This window comes from Rhinolophus hipposideros (assembly GCF_964194185.1).
Source record: "Rhinolophus hipposideros genome assembly, chromosome: 24".
NCBI lineage: Eukaryota > Metazoa > Chordata > Mammalia > Chiroptera > Rhinolophidae > Rhinolophus > Rhinolophus hipposideros.
Window position 1 is genome coordinate 5,878,500 of NC_138070.1, and position 23,074 is coordinate 5,901,573.

The window sequence follows — 23,074 nt, forward strand, 5'->3', positions numbered from 1 at the left end:
CCTGCTAAAAACTTGCAGTGGTTTCCCGATTGCACCTAAAATATCAAATTCTCTCTTTTTCTTAAAGACCTTGCATTGTGTGGCTCCTGCTTGCTTCTATGATTTCATCTTCTGTTACTCCCTATGCTCTAGCATACAGGACTCTTTATTTAGTTTTTAATACCATCAAACTGTCCTGGTTTTGGCAGGGAGGTTAGTCAAATTTTATATAATGTATTTGCCCAGTGCACAGATCACAGTGGCAAAGCTTGGTTATTAACTCTGATCTACCTGCCTTTTCTTGCCTGCTGTGAAGTTCCATTCCCTATGTGTCGTGTTTTGTATGTTGCATTTGATAGTTTAGGAAAGACAAATAATGATTGATCCATACTGTTGTGTGACCTAAAATTTCCAGTCTTCTGGAGCACACCTTATTTTACTTGCTCATATTGTGGTAAATACACATAATAAAAAGCTTACCTTTTCAATCATTTTTAAGTATACAGTTCCATGGCATTAAATACATTCACATTGTTGGGCGACCGTCACTACCATTCATCTCCAGAACTTTCTTATCCCAAACTGTAATTCTGTTCGCATCAAACAGTAGTTTCCCCTTTACCCGCTTCCTTTAGCTTCTGGCAACCACTCCCTTTCTTTCAATATTCAAAAACCAGTGGGTTTAATATTGAAAGATGAGTTTATATCCCTCATCTGACTACTAGTAGTATGCTTACTACTAATAGCAGTTATTCTAAGTAGTATTCACAGTTAAACCTGGCATTCTGCTTTCACCTGTTTCTGAATCCTTTTGTGGAGCGTGCTAACAGGTCCTGACAGTTAACACTTTTTCCCTCCCACTCTTCCCCACTGTATACTAGTTGCTAAAAGCATATGCAGTGCTTGGACGTTGGGCTCTTGTGTACTACTACTCTTGAATTTGAACCATTCTGAGGGATACAGAACAGAGGTTCTACCTAGTTTTAGATAGATAGGAACACTTTGTTATTAAATGCTACTGTCATCCACTAGGCAGTGAGCTCCTTAAGGGCAGACCTGTGTCACACTGACCATTATAGTCTTGCTGAGCATGTATAGCTCTCAGTGAATAATAAATGAAACCTGAAATCAGAAGAATGGGGTAGGTTCAGGTAATGTAAATATGCTTATTTTGCAACTTCTGTGCTGAACAGATAATTTGAAGTCTGTATGCATGCGGTTGCTAAAAGCGAAGCCTAGAGAGTGTGCAGGTAATGGAATAAACTTGCAAGTGCTTGGTTTTTAACCATCAACCTCTCTATAGACGTGTTCTGTTATTCACATTTTACAGTTGAAGAAATTGAGTCTTTGTGGTTTATTGCCTCTGTTTTCAACTGCAGTTAATTTGCTAGAGAATATACAATATACTTAGTAAATGTATACATAGCATGTGTATTAGTCATATTTCAATTTGTTGGAGGCCCAAAGTCACAATTATTTTTAAACATATAATTCACATGCCATACATTAATTCTTTTGAAGTATATAATTCAGTGGGTTTTAGTATATTCAGAGTTGTTTTATCATCATTACTATCTAATTCCAGAACATTATCATCCCCCGAAAAAGAAACTCCATACCCATTAGCAGTCACTTCCCTGGCCTCCTTTTCCTAAACCCTGGCAACCACAGTTTACTTTGTTTTGATGGATTTGCCTATTTCAGACAATGCATATAAATGGAATCGTACAATATATTGCCTTTTAAGACTGGCTTCTTTCACTTAGCATATTGTTTTCAGGGTTCATCCACATTGGAGCATGTATCATATTTTTCATTCATCTGTATAATATATTTCATTCCTTTTTATGGCTGAATAATCCATTATTTTGATGTCCCACATGTTATCCATTCATCAGCTCATGGAAATTTGGGTTTTTCCTTTTTGGCTATTATGTATAATGGTACTATGAACATTTGTGTGTAAGTTTTTGTGTGAACATATGCTTTCACTCTTAAGTATTTACCTAGGCATGGAATTGTTGGGGGATATGGTGATTCTATGTTTAACATTTTGAGGAACTTCCAAACTGTTTCCCAAAATGGTTGTATCATTTTACATTCTCCCCAGCAATTTATGCAGGCCCCAATTTTTTTACATCCTTATTAACACTTGTTAATTGTCTTTTTTTTTTTTTAATTTTAGCCATGAAGTGGTATCTCGTGATTTTGACTCAAACTTCCCTAATTTCCTAATGATACTGAGCATCTTTTCATGTGCTTATTTTCCATTACATGTTGTCTTTGTAGAAATGTCTATTCAAATCCTTTTCCCATTTTAATTGGCTTGTGTTTTGGGAGAATTTGTCTTTTTAATATTGAGTTGTTAAGTTGTTAGAGTTCTTTCTTTATCCTGGCTTATCAGTTAATGATTTGCAAAAAATTTTCCCCAATTTTGTAGGTTTTCTTTTTACTTTCTTGATGCTGTCCTTTGTAGCATAAAAGTTTTTAATTTTGATAAAGTCTCATTTTTCTATTTTTTTCTTTTGTTGCTTTTCTTTTGTTGTTTTTGGTGTCACATTTAAGACGTAAGAAACTTGTATAATCTAAGGCTACAAAGATTTTGTGTATGGCGTGAGGCAGAGGTCCATTCATTCTCCTGAATTTGGATATCCAGTTGTCTCAGCACCATTTGTCAATAAGACTTTATTGAATCGTCATGGCACCTTGTCAACAGTCAATTTGACTACATTTTCCACGACAAATTGACTATTATTCTATTAATCTATATATCTGTCCTCATGCCAGTACCACATTGTCTTGATTACTGTAGCTTTGTAGTGAGTTTTGATATCATTAAGGTTGAGGCCTCCAGCTTTGTTTTTCTAGATTATTTTTAATATTCTGGATCCCTTGCATTTTCATATAAATTTTAAGATTAGCTCATTAATTTCTACCAAAAAAGTCTGCTGGAATTTTGATAACAATTATGTTGATTCTATAGATAAGTTTGGGGGATATGGCCATCATAAATTATAAAATCTTCCAATTCATGACTATGGATTGTAGTCATGTATATTTAGGCTTTCTGTGTATTTAGGTTTTTCATTTCTTTTAACACTGTTGTTTTCAGTGTATAGGCACTTCTTTTGTTAAGTTTATTTTGTTATTTGTCTTGTACTTCTTTTGTTAAGTTTATCCCTAAATATTTTATTGGTTTGTTTGTTTGGAAGCTATTTGTAATTGGACCTGTTTTCGTATTATCTTTTTCAGATTGTTTATTGCTATATACAAAAATACAACTGGTTTTTGTGTATTGAGCTTGTACCTTGCAATCTTGCATGGACTCTTATTAGTTCTAATAGTTTTTCAGGGGGTCCTTAAGATTTTCTTTATATAAGTTCGTGTCATCTGCAAACAGAAATGTTTTTGTCTTTCCAATCTGGGTACCTTTTGTTTCTTTCTTGTCTAATTGCCCTGCCTAGCATCTCTGGTAGAATGTTAAATAGAAGTAGCAAGAGTAGACATCCTCATCTTGTTCCTGATTGTAGTGGGAAAACATCCAGTCTTCTACCACGAAGTACAATGTTAGCTGTGGGTTTCATAGATACCCTTTATCATGTTGAAGAAACCTGGTTACAATTTTAATTTTTAGGTTGTCAGTATACTCTTGTTTGGTCGTTTTGGTGACTTCTTGTGGTGACTGTATATTTATATCCAAAGTAGAAATGATGGTTTTGCTGGATTACTAGGACTGGTGGGTCATTGAATTGGGTAAGATGTAATCCTAAGGCATTTACAGTGAATTATATTTGGAAAAATACCGGGGGGTGTCAAAAAAACTGTATAATTTTTAAGAGATGTTATCTATGTATTATTTTTTCAAGTTGAATTGAATTATGGTAGGAATGTGTTGTATGATGTTCACTCAGAAGATGGCATTAATCAAATACATGCTAGCGTCATTCATTGTATTACAATTGTAATACAGTTTTTTCGTTAAAATGTGTGTACATATTTTTGGTACCCTCTGTATATTGTGACTGCTTAACCTGGGCACAAATAGGTTTTTATTAAGACTTTTAAGACTGTATTTGTTGAGGCTTTTTAACTTCTACTTGTATTAGGATCTAATATCTAATTGACTTTGCAATTTGGCATTTAGCTCCATAATTCAGTTCTGTGAAACTATAGAAAAAAAACTTCAGTTCTAAATGTAGATCTAAATTATTTCTTGTCCAAGTTTTACTCTCTATGTAGTCTGAAGGGATAAATGGCATGAATTGTGCTTTTAGACGTAAATTTTATAGTTTTATTTAAGTTCTGAAATTGAGTATGTTGTATTCTTTCTGATGAACTCAAAAACTGGAGAATATTGTGAACTCTTTTGAAGATGAAAGCAAATAATGGAACTACTATGTTGATACTTGCAGAAATAGACTTTTTGTAGTGAATTTTGGATGTAAGGATCATCTCTTAACTTCAGGTTGTAAAGTTCTTTTTGCTAGCTTTTGGAAGACACCTGATAAGGTGGTTCTGATAAATTTTCTGGAGGTTAGACTGGAGTAAGTGGTTTTTTGAGGGGGAAATATAGGGAGTTAAGAAAATTGAATTTTAGATGTTGTTATACAAGCTAATAACCTTTCCAAGGAGACATTGTGTGAGCATGCATAGCAAATGCTTAGGTAAACCTTAGAAGTATCTAGAATACAGGAGCCAAATAAAATTGATTTGGCAAGTAAAATTACGGAGCAAGTTACCTACATGTTCATCTTCTGAAGTCACAGTAATTTTGTATTTTCTTAATGCCAGGAAAATATTTCTGGATGGATGGAAACCATAGTAGTAAAACCAGGTATAATTTTATGAGAAATGAACATCAGTGTTTTTAAACTGTGTTATCTTATCATATTATCAAAGTAAATCACTCTTGTAATAGTCATATGAAAGTCTTACATTTAGAATTTTGGGGATTTCAGTATTATATGCCCCAGGGAGGGGGTTATTTATTGACTTCTCAAGGCCACTGTTTTTAGGATTGTTTAAAACAAACTTCGTGTATCTTGGTAACCCAGAGTTGACGAATAACACAAGTACATAAATATCCTCAGTTGACTTCTGTCCTGGAGCGAATCATACTTTAATATTACGTGATAGAAATGGCACAAACATAACATAAAATTGTATTTGCTTTGGCTTCTAAAGAAATTGGTTTTATAGTTCCTAAAATGAAAAGTAAGTATTCAGCAATAGTGCCAGCAATTTCAGGATTTAGTCAATTAAAAATTAACTAATTCTTAATTAAACTTGGTAATTATTTGAGGGGAAAAAAGTTTCACTTTTGATAGTCAACTTACAGTAAAGAAATTTAGTAACATGTATGAAGTGGCCTTTCCAAGCAGTTGAGGAAAAGGAAAGACAAAGTTGTAAAATAGGAAGATGACTGATTCATGTAAGAACGTGGATTATTATCCTAATGTTGCATGACACTGGACACAAAGTGAATTAACCGGTATAGAATCGGATAATTGGAGTAGACTCTTAAGGAGCTTTCTGGGTAAAAGATGTTTGATACAAATAAGGTGGCCGCATCATTTGTTTATCTGGGCCATGAGTCCAGTTGGATTTCTTTTGTTTTTAAGAAAAAAAGGATTTGAGCAGCCTGACTGAACAGTCCGCGAACACTTAAACCGTACCTGCTGAGTTCTCTAACACAAACATCAGAAAAATCAATTCTGTACTGTAGAGCAGAGGGATTGGCAAACCTTTTTTTTTTTTTTTTTTTTTTTTTTTGGTACAGGGCCACCTAGTAAATAAATTGGCTTTGTGGGCCGCAAATAGTCTATGTAGAAAAATCTTTTATTTTTATTTTTTTTAAACAAGCCTTTAAAAATGTAAAAATCATTCTTGGCTCAAGGTTTGTTTTTAAGACAAACAAACCAAAGCAGGCTTTCAGATTTTGCCAGCTGCTTAGAGCAATGTTTCTCTAACTTCATGTGCACAGGAATTTTGTTAAAGTACAGATTTTGATTCTGTAGGTCTGGAGTGGTGCCCGATTATTCTGCATTTCTACCAAGCTCCCAGGTGGACCACATTTTGATAAGCAAAGCTCTGAGCAGTGATTCTTAATCATTTCTAGATCATAGCCCCTTTGAGAATTAGTGAAATCTATAGACTGACTCTCTCCCCAAAGATACATTCAAAATCTTGTATGTGATTTCAGGGGTTTCATTTGCCTTTCTCCCCTGAAATCCACCTCAAAATTATAGCTATTTGGTTTTTAAAAAGGAAATATACTATATGATCCCAGCAATTCCACTTCTGGGTATATATCCAAAGGAAACAAAATCACTGTCCCAAAGAGATATGTTCATTACAGCATTATTTACAGTAGGAATTATTTACAAATGATAACAACCTAAGTGCCTATCTATGAATGAATGGATAATATGTGGCGTGTGTGTGTGTGTGTGTGTGTAAAACGGAATATTCAGCCATAAAACAAAGGAAATCCTGCCATTTGTGACAACATGGATGGGCCTTGAGGGTACTATGGTAATTGAAATAAGTCAGAGAAAGACAAATACTGTTTGATCTCACATATATGTAGAATCTTAAAAAGAAATACTAACTCACAGAGTTGGGTGAAGGTGGTCAGAAGGTACAAAAATTCCAGTTATAGGGCATTGGTGGTATAGTGGTGAGCGTAGCTGCCTTTCAAAATTCTGGTTATAAGACAAGTATGTTCTAAGGATGTAATGTACAGCATGGTGACTATAGTTAATAATACTGAATTGTATATTTGACAGTTGCTTAGGGTAGATCTTGAAAGTTCTTATCACAGGGGAAGAAATTGTAATTATTTGAGGTGATGAATATCAACTAATTGTAGTACAGTAAGTTCTCACTTAATGTTGTGGATGGGTTCTTGGAAACTGCCACTTGAAGCAAAATGATGTAACAAAACCAGTTTTACCAAAGGCTGATTGATACAAACAAGAGTTAAGTTCCTGAAGCATATTTCTGGTTACAAAAACATCACTGAATTTCTAAATAAAGACCCAAAACACTTCTAATATTAAACATTGAAATAAATATAAGCTATACATACATTTAAGAAAGATTAATAAAAACAAATGAGATCATTGTTTTTCAACCCTCTCATTCCAGTTGAGGGTTGCAGGGTGGCCGAAACCTATCCTGGCAGCTAAGGGTGCAAGGTGGGACTCAACCTTAGACAGAAGGCCCTTCCATTACAGGGAACAGGGCACGTCACACACACCCACTCAGACTGGGCCAACAGAAACAGGCCAGATCACTTAACATGCACATCCGTGGGATGTAGGAGAAACCACAGTACCTGGAGAAAACCCACGCAGACATGGGGAGAACGTGAAAACTCCACACACAGAGTGGCCTGGCCAAAAATCTATTTTTTTTTCCTTATCCTTAAAACAAAAAGATGTTGAAAGAAACAATGTTATTTGAGGACCTGCTTTAATCATTTTGCAATGTATACATATATCAAATCATTATGTTGTACACCTTAAACTCATACAACATTATATGGTTGGTTTATATTTCAATAAAACAGGGGAAATGAAGTATAGTTAAATAGTGTAATTAAGTAAAATATTGTATGGTTAAGCAGTTTAAGTTTACATAGTGTTGCTGGAACATTGTTAGAGTAAACAGTTTTCACCTGTTCCTAAAATGATAACCATGAAGCAGAAGCAAAGATGTATGGCCAGGTAGGGTGGTGAGCAGGTTTGTTCTCTTCTGTGTTTTCCTCCACATGGAGTCATTTCACAATGAGAAGAATGGGAGAAAAGGGCTCATTAGAGATGTAGATCTAAGCCATCTGTATCCAGATAACAGTAGAAATCATTATTTCAGTTGTTCCTGTAAGTTATAGCTCTGTTTTACAAACAGATATAAGTTGTTAATCTTAAGAACTTGTATATAAGCAGAAGAGCCAATAGGCTAAAACAGAAATCAGTGTGGATGTGTTAGAAGCAGAGTTTTGAGACCTCAGGCCCTTTGTTCAGCACTGTCAGCGTAACTAACACCTTAAGAACAATGAGAAATGAGGAAGTCGGGAAGGTCTCCCCAAACAACAGATCATGATGGACCAGTTGGTCTTGAAGCCTGACCTGAATTTCATGCAGCTGGCATTTCCTAATTTCCTATAATCCCCTCCTCTCCGCTCCCCATGACTCAGTGGTAGTCACAGTACCAGTTAAGTGCCAGCCTTTCCATCATTGCCACTGTGAATAAGATTTTGGAAAACTTAGAAGAAAACACGTGGTATATATAGGGAATACATTTCCTAAGTTTTATCACAAAACCACCAGTGTCTTATTTGATTATGTAAAAATGTAGAACGTTTATTTTGAAGATAGTGAAAGAATTTTGAAAAGTAAAGTGCTTAGTGTTATCAATGCTTATAAAAATACAAGATTGAAAATATGGGGGGATATAGATTTGGTGGAAGTATACATTTGTAGGAAAAGTCTCCTATGAATCTATCCTCCAGAAGATGTTCACCATAGAACATTATAATAGGAATAATTAGAAATACCTAGATGGCCATGAAAATGGTGACTGATTTAGTCCGTGCTATGGCTATAAAACACTGTGACCATGAACAACTTTGTTTTCTGTGCCTCATTTTCTTCTTGTTTAAACTTGGAATGAAGTTAATCACACCTTCCTAGAATTATGAAGAATAACCCATAAAGCCCTTGCAGCAGGTATAGAATAAGCATTCTCCAAATTTTAGTGGGCATTATTACTGTGCAGCTGTTAAGAAAGAATGAGAAAGGTAAGTATATACTAGTGTAAAAGGAGGTTTGTGATTTTTATTTTAATGAAGTTTTAACAAATATTATCCATAGAGAAGGTTCTAGAAGATAAATACAGTTAACGTTTTGATGTATTTTTGTTGGATGAGAGGAGTAAGAGATGGGTTTTCACCTTTTAAAAGCATCCTTTACGTTTGTAATAAAGAGAAATTATATTGGTGGGTATACCAGATATTTTGTGTACTCATACCTTGCTTAGTAATGGGCAGCCTCTGCAGCATCTAATGAGTGGTGGTGATCTTACACCTCTTATAACTGGAAACTTGCCTCTTAGGACCAGCTATGCCATTTTGGGGCAGTTTTATTATAAAATATTCCTTATAAGGAGTTAATATACTTGTATGGTCTATACATTAGTTTTTCGCTTTGGAGTCACATAGAAGTCTGATTCTTCTTCCTATGATGGTTTGTTAAGCAGCTGAAGGTAAATCCATCACACTTTTAGACCTGGAGGGGAACTTAACTGAATTCTGAATTTACAGCTTGTCCAGAATCATATGGCAGTTTGTGGTAGAACTGAGACTATGGACAGTGGTGTATCCTAAAATTTTTATTTCCAAATTAGTCTTAATTCTTTCAGCTGTTCATATAATTATTTTCAAGTCCTTTATCATCTTGATGGCTTTCTTTGGTGCCCAGAACTGAATGCAGTTAATGTAAATGGTTGATATTCTAGACACTTTTCTTCTGCTCTTAACAGCCTAAGGATACTTCTTTGGTAACCTTACTTGCCCTACCAGCTAAAACCCAAGTCTTTCTCACACATGCCCTTTCTCCCTACATCTCTAATCCTCTACTAGCATAGATGTTTTTTGGTTTTTATTTAAATGTAGAATTTAAATAATGATCACACTGTTAAACCTCATTCAGCTCAACTGAGTCTCATATCTCTTTGAATCATGATTTTTTTCATTGTTCCTAGCTTGATAATATACTTCAACTTGATCATTATCATTTCTCTGGTGCTTGTTTATTAAGGGAAACAATATAAGTATGTACTTCATTTGACAGATTTTATTTGCTCCCACTATGTGCCAGCACAGTGCTTAGGGGCTAGGAAATCAGGGGTGACTGAGTGGCTCCGCCTTCAGGCAGCTTTTGGTCTAGTGGAGAAGACACATCACACATGTAGTGTGTTGAGTTTTAGGAAAGGAAAGGACAGCTCTGTGGGCACATCATAAGGGGTACCAACCCAACCTTACGGTTCATGGAAAGCCTTGCTATTTGGGGAAGGAGAACAGGGAATGTGAAGACTCAGAAAGAACTCAGAGGAACTGAAGACGATTGTATTTGAAGCTTGGAGGGGAGGGGAGAGTGGTAAGAAGTAAGCAGCAGTTGGGTCATGGAGGTATGGTTAAGATACTAAGCTTTATCTCAAATCTAGTAGGAAGAAGCTATTGAGAGATTTTAAATAAGTGAATGGTATTACATTTGTGTTTTTAAAAGATTAGTCTTATCATAGATAATACACCCTCCCCCCCCCCAAAAAAAAAAACAACACACAAATGGATTGGGAGCAAACATAATATGCCATGGCAATTTGTAATGTTCCTTTCCTGCTCACCCTGAGGCCGGGACATAGTTTTGTAGGCAAGTAGGACTTCTCAAGTGAAGAATTTCATTCACTCTGTCTATAAAACTTATGACTCAAATTGGAAACATAGTGAAAATGTTTGAGTCATAGTTAAATGTTTAAGTAATTTAGGTTAATTAATTCTATTATAGCTTTCTTTTCCTAGGAGCCATTTAAACTCAAAAACAATAGTGGTATTTAGAAGGTAATTTCTGATCTTATAGTTTTATTCTGGAAAAGATTTTAATAACTCAGGTGGAATTTAACACAATAAATTAGATTTTTTTCTTACATATAGCCAATCCATAAAAAGGCTTTTTCTAATGGTTTTAAACCCCAGTATTTATTTTTGACATAATTGTAAATAATGTTCAAGTATCATGGTTTATAAACACGCCTTCTAGAGCAAAAGCTTCCTTTCAGGTAAAGAAAGCTTGTGTTCAGTTCTAAAATGTGGCAAAGTATTAATTTCCTTTAACCTTTACTGGCAGCCTTGGTAACCTAGCATAAAGTATACGAGTACATTGAGGATTTTGTACAAAGTGGAAATCTCTATTGTGATAGCAGGTTAAAGATCTAAGGACTTAAAGAGCCAAGAGCTGAATTGTAAAGTGTCAAATGTTAAACAAATGGAAGGTAGTTTATAAAAGAATTTATTCTTTCATTACACTGCTGAACCCAAGAGACAAAAAAAGTTTTGAGGGAAAAATTGCAGAGCATCTCCTTGGCAAGAGTAAGAATTTTCCACTACCACTTACCCTAAGGGCATTGATATGCCCCATCAGGAAAATAGTACTGGATGTAACCATCAGAACTGCACTGCCTGCTCCTCATGCACAAGACCCTCTGTCTGAAATTCACAGGAGTCTTCAGACAAAGGAAAATTATGTCTTAGTTTGAAAAGTATTCGTTGAATCTTAACTTTCATGGATCTTTTACTTCCTTAGAAAACCTGCTTCCTAATAGATTCAAGCCTAAATTGACTTAAGAAATCATGAAGCAGAGTCACACAGCACATTAAAGGAAGTCTTTCATTAATTGAGGTTCCTTAGGCAAGATTCCTTTTACTTATTAACTTTAGTTTCCTGTCTAAAATGAGGACACATTCATCAATATGATGTAAGGGTCCTTTTAACTAAGAGAATACTAGAATATGGCAGGTTTTAAAGACCAGTTTGGATTTATGCTTCTTTAGTACCTTTCTGCAAAGAAATCAGTTTCTAATGGCATGAGAAATGTAAAACTGTATGGTAGGTAGTACATTTCCCAAGTGTTAGGGGACTTTAGGTCTTGGCCTAGAACTGGCATACTTGGCACATAGTAACAGCACATAGTAACGGTTGTTCTAAACAAGCCCTTCACAGGATCTACAACCTGAATTATTATGCTTGTGTTTTTTTTCTTGTATTTCTTAGTATGTTTGGAGAACTTTAAAATACAGATTCCTGGACCCCACTCCAAATGCATTGAACCACACTCTTGAAAAGCAGGTGCTGAGATTCTGTGGTTAATAAAAAGGCCCCCAGATCATATTTTCTTTTAATTCCTAAGTATTTAATTGCCTCCCAAATAGAATGGCTGTTGTAGTATGGAAGAAAAATTGAGAATTTGAGGTCAGTTTTTAAGGGCTTCCCAGGTCATTTATTCCACTAGCATTTGACATTTGAGTCGTTTGGAATATTTGGCCAACAATTAAAGGTGTATCAATTTGCAATTTTTGTTAAGCAAAGAGAGAACCTTCATGTAATTAAAATAGACCTTTAGGGGGAAAGTAGCTGGTTTCTTTATAATACCAGTATAAATATAATTTATACAGTCTTGATTCCACCTTAAACTAATAGCTAGTATGTTGACTATGTTACTCAAAAAAGAAATTTCACCTTGGTATTTATTGCCTTAAAAATACGTTTTCCATCTATTTCAGATTCTCTGAGCTTCCACTGAAATACAGCAAAATAAATGCCGAGATACTATTTTTGGGTCCTGTTGTAGTTTATTCTCAATTTGAATATTAGATCTACTGGCCTAAAATGTGGCTGGTATATGAGAGTATGAGCTAGGGCTTAGATATGAAATTGTTGAAGTAGAAAAAGGGATTAAAAATTGTAGTATAAAGTGAAACATTCTGCGGCTTTTCGATGGCTGATACAATGTTTAGCTGTTACAGTGCAGAAGTGGGGCTTTAGACTGTGATGACCTCTGTGACACATTAGAAATTTTCTGCTCCTGTAGGATCATGACGTAAATTGCCACAGACATCAAAGGAACATTTTCAAGTCAATTTTCCATTTAGTGTCATATGCTCATCATTTAACTTATACTCTTTTCGTGTTCAAGGTCAAGGTCATGCAGGATAAAATTAATTAAGACAACCAGAAATAATACAGTAAAAAATGTTTTTAAGTTGGTTTTAAATTTTCATCTTGATGGGCATTTTAGCTGTTGAAGGTCACTAAAGTTTAGGATATGGTTACTTTATAATATGAACAGAATTATATTAAAATGAAAGATTCTGGCTTACTCAGTCTGAATATTGCTGTTTGTTGCATAAGCATTTCCAGCAGCAATTTAACCTCTACCTAATGTGTCCCTGCAGTCAATTTCGAGGCTGATCTTTGCCTCTTGAGATTATGTATTGGCAGTCTCTGTGCTGCCTCATGACCACGACTCCTCCCCTGGCTATAGGGTGGTTTTGTGAACCAGAGTTCACAGAGCAAGCCGTACTCACCCTGAATTTAAAAGCTCTGAAATGAAGAAAAGGCAGGTTTAAATTGAAGGTTTAATAAATGAAATAAATCTACTTCTTGGAGAGAATGGCTGTTTTGCCAGTTTTAATATGACCAGTGACAGAGTTACAGTTCAGTGTGTAGTGTAAGTCTGGAAAATGAAGATTTGGCTTAATACCATATGCAATTCTAAGGCTGTACTCACTCTCATTTTTAACTGTCCTTGTGTAAGACTTCCAAAGCTACTTCATTTGCCTTTCAGAAAGTCAGGGAAAGCTGTTGTACATTTATTTTTACTGTTCAGTTGCTTTGATACTGATGAGTACTCATTCAATATTTTGAACACAGTGCTGGGGGCACTGTTCATTCTCTTCCTTCCTATGTAATTCAAGTCTTATGTCTTTCCAGCAAAAGAGTTAATATCACCCTGAGGATAAGTTGATTGTCTTGCTTATTTTAACAGATTTTCGTGTATTTTGTGCCATTTGTACACAGGCTATTTATTTTCTTTAAAAATCGTGTTTTAGTTAGAGACAAATTCATTTCTATGTAACATGATTGCAAAAGTTGCTTATTTTAGCTGCCTTTTTTCTCCCCAATTAGTTGGTGACAAAGTTCCTGCTGATATAAGATTAACTTCCATCAAATCTACTACTCTAAGAGTCGACCAGTCAATTCTCACTGGTAAGTATTATGTATTGGAAGGTCATTGAATTTCTGAAGCCTCTCTCAGATCCCATGCTAATAGAGTCAACTCTTCTCCACTGTCCTTTTATGGTATTCCATCTTAATACTCTCCAAGATAGTATTTCTTAATGCTTTATCAATTAGGCTTTTTGCTGATATATGGGGTTTAAAGGTATTATTTAAATAAAAAAACAAGAAACAAAAAAAGAACGAGGCTTTCATCTCATAAGGCCTCTGTTTTTTAATTTTGTCAAAAATTAGTTTTCACCAAAAATCACTATTATGTTTCTACTTTTTTTAAAAAAAGATTACAAATTCCTTCATTAGCAGAGGTAATGATCTTAATAGTTGAAATGTTGTCTATTTTGTGGAACGTGAATTAATTACTTATTTAGTTTTCTTTTTCCAGGCAGGAGAAAAAGGCTCCAGAGCTGTAATCTTTTTCATTGGACGAATGCTAATCTTGCATCTAACATACTTTGCAATAATGAAATGTACAATTAACAAAAGTTAGCACCCCCAAAATGGTGAATGTTTCCTAAAGTTTGCACACTTAGATTTGGGATTGTTTGGAACATTTTCCCATTTTTGTTTAATAAAGGCACAGACTAGGGTGGAGGGTTCATATTAACAGGAAATAAGGTGGTCAAAAGATTAACTTAAACACAATGCTAACCTGAATTAAATAGAGAGTAAGAATAAAACCCAACGATTATCAAGATTTATCTGATTATCAGTTTTGAAAAGCAACTGATGTCATAGAGGTAGTGATGTAAGTAACCTGGGTTCCACGTTTTTTGTTTCTTTATTAATAGCTTATCTACTAAAATCCTATTAGCAGCAACAAGCTGGCAGCTGATTAATTGGGTTGTATATATGAAATTCTCAGTGTGCCTACAGAAATAATTACCACTTTAAAACTTTTCATAGTTTCTTGAATATCATCTTTTTGTTTAATAATCATATTGTAGTTTTGACTAAATTGAAGAAGCAAATTCTTTTGTCAAATGTCAGTAGAGAAATTTTGCTCCCTGACATTTGAATTACAACTGGAGCCGTATTTCACATCACTCAGACCCCGATTTTATATTTCATAAGTGCTGTTAAGTAAAGTTGAAAATAAATCCAGCAAGACATTGTGAAAGTTCTAAGTAGTTCTTTATACCGTGTGCTTTAGTGCAACTGCTGATTGCTGTTTTTCAGCTTTGTTTTATTGACATAGAATAGTCTAGATAGTACATGCAAATATTTCTAAAACAATGTTTTCATCCCTCATCTTTGACAATTATTGAACAAGAACAGACTTCCCAGTGGATGATCCTCATATTCATATAATATGTTTACAGTTTGTTCAGTTCACTAAAAATAAATATACTTTCACCTTTTTTAAAGTATTGAAATGTGTGTATATATAACGTGTGTGTATATAAAACACATATATAGAGATGTGTAGTCACAGTAATAGAGTATAAAATGGTACCTGAAAATAAACTAAATTTGAATAGTTACTCCAGAAAATAAAGGTAATTGGCTGGGATTTTACTTCAAAATTAAGTTCCTTTATTTTGAAATTGTATTGACTTTAATCCTGACATTGCTCTGAAATTGTTTTCTATTTTACTAGTTTACCTCCTTTAAATGAATTGGGTTTTTTATCCTTTTTCCTGAGAGTGGTAGTGACACGAGTAGGTGAAGGTTCCCAGGTTCTCCATGTGGATTGCACAGATCTAACCATTCCTTCTGTCTCACAACCTGCTTAGGTGAGTCTGTCTCTGTCATCAAGCACACTGACCCTGTTCCTGACCCGCGGGCTGTCAACCAAGATAAGAAGAACATGCTCTTTTCTGTAAGTACTTTATCAAATGCATTTTTATTTGGAGACCTTCTCAGAGTTTTGTCTACAGATGACGTTTTTTTCACTGTCTACCTTCAGTGGTCAGACTTTAGAAAGTGTTGGCTAATATTTCAAAGGATAATCACAGTCTTCGTAACAGTGTCAGCTGTCAGAAACATCAGGAACATATAATGGTGGGATATGTAACCTGGATGGCTTTGTTTCAGTTGGCAAGTTTTTAAGGATTAAAATTAAAAGACCAGGTCATATACATCTTTAAACTATCTGTAAACATAGTAGGAAAGTAGCTTTATTTGGAAAAGCCTTAGCCTATAAAGGATGTTTTCAAAATGATGTGGATGATATCTGTATGTGTTCACAATAAAAAGGTGTGTATTTTGAGAGAAAGCAAATGTGGCAAGCTACTAATTATTGGTGAGTCTGGGTGAATAGTCAAGTGGATGTTCGTTCATTGTATATTTCAGTTTTTCTGTTAAATTTTTTTCAAAATAAAAAGTTGGAAAATTTATAGATTTTGCTTGTTCAGAATTTAAAATGATAGTTCAAGTGATGGGCTTTTTGGGGGTGTTATGGGAGCCTAAACAGCCGTAGTGAGTAAAGTACTATAGACTTACTATGAAAACAACGAATCCATATCATTCCAATGCTAGGAAATAAAGTGGGGTGGGAAGAGAACTCACATACTTGAGTTCATTGGTTTGGGAATGCCCCCCACTTGAATGGAGATCCTCAAGGTAGCCCGTGGTGCTGGTTGTCCTTATTACAGATGATGAAAGTAGTGCAGGTTGGGTTGGAGCCAGAGGTAGAAAATGCTTAGGGTTGAAAGCTGTATGGACTTCGAAAAAATTGAGAACACAGCGGGGTTAGAGCACTGCTTCAGCCCAAAGCTAGTCTGCAAGCCAGACTCGGTTATGAATAGAGATTCTGGGGACGGGGGTCGGTGTAGAGCTCTAGCTCTGGGGAGAGTAGGTACCACGTGAAGTGAGCATCAGGGAGCGATGTGCCACACTGCCTGCATGAGTTACTGCTCATTATCAAAGTTGAATGGCTGGTTCTGTAGTCAGAATCCACACGAGTCTGAGTTTACTAGTCAATATTTAAGTTGGGTATGATTTTAATCTTGTTACCAGTTCTCCTCTATTTCTGTCCTAGGGTACAAACATTGCTGCTGGCAAAGCCATGGGAGTGGTGGTAGCAACTGGAGTTAACACTGAAATTGGCAAGATCCGGGATGAAATGGTGGCAACGGAACAGGAGAGAACACCCCTCCAGCAAAAACTAGATGAGTTTGGGGAACAACTTTCCAAAGTCATCTCCCTTATTTGTATTGCAGTCTGGATCATAAACATTGGGCATTTCAATGATCCAGTTCATGGAGGCTCCTGGATCAGAGGTGCTATTTACTATTTTAAAATTGCTGTGGCCCTAGCTGTAGCAGCCATTCCTGAAGGTCTGCCTGCTGTCATCACCACCTGCCTGGCTCTTGGAACTCGCAGAATGGCAAAGAAAAATGCCATTGTTCGAAGCCTCCCTTCCGTGGAAACCCTTGGTTGTACTTCTGTTATCTGCTCAGACAAGACTGGTACACTTACAACAAACCAGATGTCAGTCTGCAGGGTAAGTGGGAGTAATTTAAGAATTGTTCCTGTTGGTTGTTGATTCATCCTAAGAATATGCACTCATGCCAGCAAAACCTTTGATTTATAATTTGATACCTTTTTAGGTGCTTTAACAGATTGGGTTGCCTGTGTAGCCTGAGCCCAAGGTAATTTCTAATACTTCAGAGGAATTAATCATTTAATTCCTAAAACTGTTTTTTGAAATAAAGGATATCTGTATGGCTGGTGTACTTGTATTAGGGAACTAATTATAGGCAGTCTGTAAATGTTAGATGACTAGGCTCCCTTTATTTCCCTTCTCCTCTGTCTCCAAGCGCATATATGTTAACCATGTATGTTAACTGACAAGCTTCAAAGGAAGAGAATTCTAAAGCAGCTAGTTACCTACTTACTTACCTACCTAAAATTCTAAATGATATTTCCATAACACATTGAATGAGACATACTTTCTTCTTGAAAAGTGAATAATTGCCTTTAACTTGCTTTGTTCTGTGTATTATCCGTCCTTCCTTAGGTTGTTTTGACCATCACTCAGGGGTAAAATAAGAAACTGTTCAAACCTGCCCTTAGAAAAATAAGAACTAAAGAAATATAACGGGACAGGTGAATTAAGTTCTTTTATATAATTCAATTGCCATAAATTTTATGTAAACAACTGTGTGGAGGTCAAAGTGTAATTTTCCAAAAGGTACACGACTCATACAAATATTTAGTGGACACATGTCAAAGATTCTGTTTGGCTTATTAATTGAGGGAATCAGTGAGATGGTCAAACTGGTTATAAGAGCATTTGAGGACATGCTCCGATTAAAATAGAATTGCTGTATGGTAGGATATAAAAACTGGTTAATATCCTATAAGGCAATAAAACTACTAGGTTACCTGTTCTACAGGACACAAATCTACAACTTTACATAACATGAGCCCTTAATAACAAATAGTATAGTGAAACAGTGTTACATTTTTCTAGAATACCAAATCTTTGAGTGGGCCTGTTAAGTAATGCTTCTGAACGACATTGAGAGGACATGTGGTCACCCTCTTGGTCTTATCTCCAGGTTTTGGATAATGTTTTTTTTAACATTGGAAATTGTTTTTGTCTTATTAATACAGTTAAACCCTCTGAATCTTTATCTTGCCAAATTTAAATTTCATGATGAGTTTTAGCTACAACATACCCCCCAACTCTTTGTGTAGTTTTAAAATGAGATTTAGAATGAATGGACAGGTGTTTAAAACAGATTGGGGTGTTCTGTAAGCTTCTTGGTTTGTCTTGGGATTCTCCAGTAAATGCAGAATTTGAGCTACCTAAGTTCTCATTCTTTGGAACCAGAAAAGGACGAATCAGCTAAAAACTAGTTGTCAGCTAAAAGCTGATTATTTTGGGGAAGAGGAAGAGAATTGCATGTTACCTATTTAGTTTCCCCCAGCAAAATGTTTAAACTTAGCCTGAGAGCTTTAATTTTCATCGGAATAGACCTTTATATCCATGAAAGTAAGCAATGTCTGAAATTGTAAACTTAAAATTATTTTTTTAATTTAAAAGTTTGGGCAGCAGATCAGACTTCAAACTCAGAGTGCAATAGAGTCCATAATAAAATTTTATGTTCTTATATTTTCCCTTAAGTGGTTTGATTTAAAATGTTTTCTTCTATTAAAGAAACAACCTGCCTATTTGCTGTTCTATGTCGGTAACAGAAAGCTGATGCTAATCAGTATTCTATAGAAGGTTTCTTGCAGTGGATTGCATAACTGCACTTGACTTAGGGATACTTTCATCATGCAATTCCTAATTGATTTACTTGCTCACAATCTAAAATGCCAAAGTGCGTTCAGATTTAGTTAACATGGATTAGAATTCTGAATGTCTTAGAATATTTTGGACTCTGGTTATAGACCCCAAAAGTTGCACTTTTTATAAATAGAATATAATTAAAGAAATGGCATGGTGTGTAGTAAATTAATACTGCCAATTAGCTTTGATATTGCTTAGAGCAGTTAATTTGTTTTTCACATGTGACTTTATTTGAATCACATGGGAATCCTGCTCAGAGGTTTGGAAACTAAGGCTCTGAGAAGTTGTGACATGTCTGAAGGTCACGAAACTTCAAATACAAGGGTAAAGTCGGATTTTCTTATAGGAAAGATTGGTAGTTAAATCTGTTCCACCCAACAATTTTGTAACCTTGAGCACATCCTGTAACCTCTCTGGTCCTTTGTTTCCTCTTCTGTAAAATGTCAAACATCTTTGGAAAGAGTCTTTTGACAAGCTTCCTTTTTTAGGTGTTGTATCTGTTAGAAAAAAAACTGTAGGAGTCAGGGATCTTGCAGCATGTGAACTTGGACATGAATCTTTCCTTCATTTGACACTGATGTATGTGTTTGAACTAGAGCCTTTTATCAGGAGTCATCATAGTTTCAAATCAAATTCTATATTTTGTGGTTTTTTTTTAAAACCATTTTGTATGTCTGTCTTATATAGCTTTAGTTCAGTTCCAAGGTTGATATTGTTCTGAGTATATTTCTGAAATAAAGCTTTTGGAATTTAAAAATACATCATATATAACAAGCAAATCTTGTGAGATAAAAGAAGCTATAACAAAGTTAGCTGATTTTCTTATTGAATATGAGTTGGGTTCCTCTGAAAAGATGTTTTTAAAGCATTGCATGGTTCTCTTTTACTTGAATTTAACATTTTAAAAATTCATTATTGAACGGTTTGATCATATTTTCTATTGCTGGATATTTCAGAGAGATTTTGGCATGATAATGTATAGTTTGAGTATCACTTTGTGTTTTTAAGAGAAGGTTTTACAGTTTCAATTTGCAATGAAAACACAAATCTAAATCTTAGTCTTCCAAACAGGGCTTCTAAACTATAATAGGAAAGCAAATCAAGAAAACCTCACCTTTAAGAAACTAGCTCGTGTCATATTATTTTATAAAATTAATTCTTTCCTAAGCATGCTTCCGTCTGTATTGTCTTGTGGCAGTTCATGAGGCTCTGAGAGCTCTTTACTGTATACATGTAGTTACGCAGCTTCATAGAATGTGAGCTGTTGCCACAATAAAAATAAGTGGGAAGGAGCAGAGAAGCAGTTCGTCTTACTTAGGGAATGTTGAAGCAACTCTGATATGTGAGTTTATTCTTCCCAAGCTTTTACTCCTCCCTCGAAGGCAGGATTGCCTAATATCACCGTCTCAGCCAGCCATTTGCAATTGGGAATTCTGAGCATTCTAGAGTACTGCTACCCATAGTCCTTGTACCTCAGGTCTCCTGTGCGTGGTCTTCTGTGTCTTAAGGGCCACTGCTGCTTACTGTCCATTCAGCACCTCTGGGATGCTGTTTCTCAGATGGTTAGGGGGATAGAGGAGGCGGTCTTAAACAGCCTCCAGGTGGAATAAAGGACAGCACTTCTGATGCTGAGCTTCAACTAGTAAGTTTCATTAAAACTGTTTCCTTAAATAAGACTTTTGTCTTAGCAAAGATTGTCTTTTCCTAGCATAGTTTTATACCTTTTAAACACTTACGCTTCTTTTTCTGTAGATGTTCATTCTGGACAGAGTTGAAGGTGATACTTGTTCCCTTAATGAATTTACCATAACTGGGTCAACATATGCACCTATTGGAGAAGTGTGAGTAAACCCTCCTTGTCATTTAAAGGATCTATTGTAGCAGTTTGGTACTTGTATACATTTGCAGTGTGTCTACAAAGGTGAAGACAGCTTTCTGAGTAGGGCTCATTGCATCCCATGTGAAGCCTACATTTTTAAGTGGGGTTTCTGTTTGTTCTTTATTGATACCAGTGGTGGAGGAATTTCATGAACTAAGAATTTCTGGTCTTTACTGATGATTGTCTCCAGCATCGGATTTCTAAGAGCCATCACTCAAATTCTTTTGAATACTTGCCAGTCTGTGGTCCACAAAATTGTTTATATTATTAAGTAATTAAATAAAAAAATGAATAGAGATGACCACACTGTGCTCTAAAGGTTTTTTCTTTGGACAGGCATAAAGCTGATAAACCCGTGAAATGTCACCAATATGACGGTCTTGTAGAATTGGCAACAATTTGTGCTCTTTGTAATGACTCTGCTTTGGATTACAATGAGGTAAGGCACTCCTCAGAAGTTCCTAGTTCAAGGGTGGAATGGGTGATGAAAATCCAGCCTTCCTTCCTCCCGTCTGAAAGTAAGGGTTCCCGATTTTATTTCCTCTTTTCATTTAAGAGCCTGTCTCTATCCGAGTCAGCATGACGTAGCCAAGGAAAGATGAGAGCCTTTCACATGTCCTCTGTAACTGAGTATTGCAGCTATTTAACTAATAGTTGTAGTTTACGTGATATTCTCATCTGTTTCTAGCTTGGTTACTATAAATGAATACAGCCCAGGATAGAAAACGTTTTCCTGGAGGTATAGGGTATTGATCTTGCTTAAGATGGGTAGCATTATGTCTTTGAGGATAAGCTGAGGCATACAGGGTTATTTTGATGACGATGAAGGTAAAATAATAATATAAAATTTAACAGAAAACAGTTTTTCCTTCCCTTTTAATTACAGTGAGATAAATCCTTTGGTTTCTATCTCAAAGGCAAGCCAGTCCCCATCAAAAACAATGTAAAGTCTGTAGATAAGTAATGATACGGGATTATAAATACTATTTGAAAGCTCCGTATGAACTCATACTGTGATTAGTGGCTTCTTACAGCTAAGGGAAATGAAAAACATAATTATTGGAATAAGATAAAATGCATGCCTGTGCTGTGACTGTATTTTTAATTACCTGGATCATGTGCTCCTGAGTAGAACAGAAATGGCCCATAGAAAAATCAAGCAGTGGAGGACAGGTTGCCCTCGATGGAAAAGTCTTTATTAAAGAAAAATGTACTTGTTTACTGCTTTTCCCTTTTTTGCACTTTCTATGTCTTTAACCAATACAGGCAAAGGGTGTATATGAAAAAGTTGGAGAAGCTACGGAGACTGCTCTCACTTGCCTGGTAGAGAAGATGAATGTATTTGATACCGAATTGAAGGGTCTTTCTAAAATAGAACGAGCAAATGCCTGCAACTCGGTTAGTATTTGAACCCTAGTTCTAATAGCATATTTAAAGTACATGAAGCAAAAACTGACAAAAATAAAAGGAAAAATAGACAAATACACAATTAGAGTTGGAGATTTTAACAGACGTCTCTCAATAATTGATAGAATAAGCAGATGAAAAAATCAGTAACAATGTGGAAGATTTGAACGATACTGTAAATATACTTGACCTAATCCTTATTTATTTTCTGCTACTGTAGTGTGCACTTGCAGTGCATAAGGAACATTCACCAGAATAGACTGTACAGCGGGTCCATGAAGCAAGATTCAATATATTTTACAAAGGACTGAAATCATGCAGTTAGCTGCTGACCACAAAATTTAAACTAGAAATCAGTAACAAGAAGATGAGAGCAGTTCCCCAAATATTTTTAAGCTAAACAACACTTTTTTAAATAATCCATGGGTAAAAGAAGAAACCATAGCGGAAATGAAAAAATATTTTGAACTAAACAATATTGAAAACACACCATATGAAAATTGGAAGATGCAATGAAAGCATTGTTTCAAGGGAAATGTGTAGCTTTAAGTGTGGATACTGCAAAAGAAGGTCAAAAATCAATTATAAGAGCTATCTGAAAGTAGAAAACCAGCAAATTAATAAATTAATAAACAAGATCAGGAACCTATAATGAACAATTTTATACCAATAAATTGGACATCATAGAATTGACCAGTCCCTTAAGAAACA

General features: G+C 35.3%; 1 protein-coding gene across 3 annotated transcripts in view; it reads left to right on the forward strand.

The window, feature by feature from the left end:
* Positions 1-23,074, forward strand: part of ATP2A2 (ATPase sarcoplasmic/endoplasmic reticulum Ca2+ transporting 2) — a 49,403-nt gene that overhangs the window by 15,110 nt on the left and 11,219 nt on the right. For all 3 annotated transcript variants that reach the window (XR_013992463.1, XM_081036737.1, XM_081036736.1), the window contains exons 6-11: positions 13,725-13,805; positions 15,569-15,654; positions 16,816-17,280; positions 20,830-20,918; positions 21,293-21,395; positions 22,223-22,354. Coding sequence is in view for 2 of the 3 variants with exons in the window: in XM_081036737.1 (XP_080892863.1) it covers positions 13,725-13,805; positions 15,569-15,654; positions 16,816-17,280; positions 20,830-20,918; positions 21,293-21,395; positions 22,223-22,354 (956 nt within the window). In the remaining variant the exon portion in view is untranslated. The remainder of the gene's footprint in view (positions 1-13,724; positions 13,806-15,568; positions 15,655-16,815; positions 17,281-20,829; positions 20,919-21,292; positions 21,396-22,222; positions 22,355-23,074) is intronic.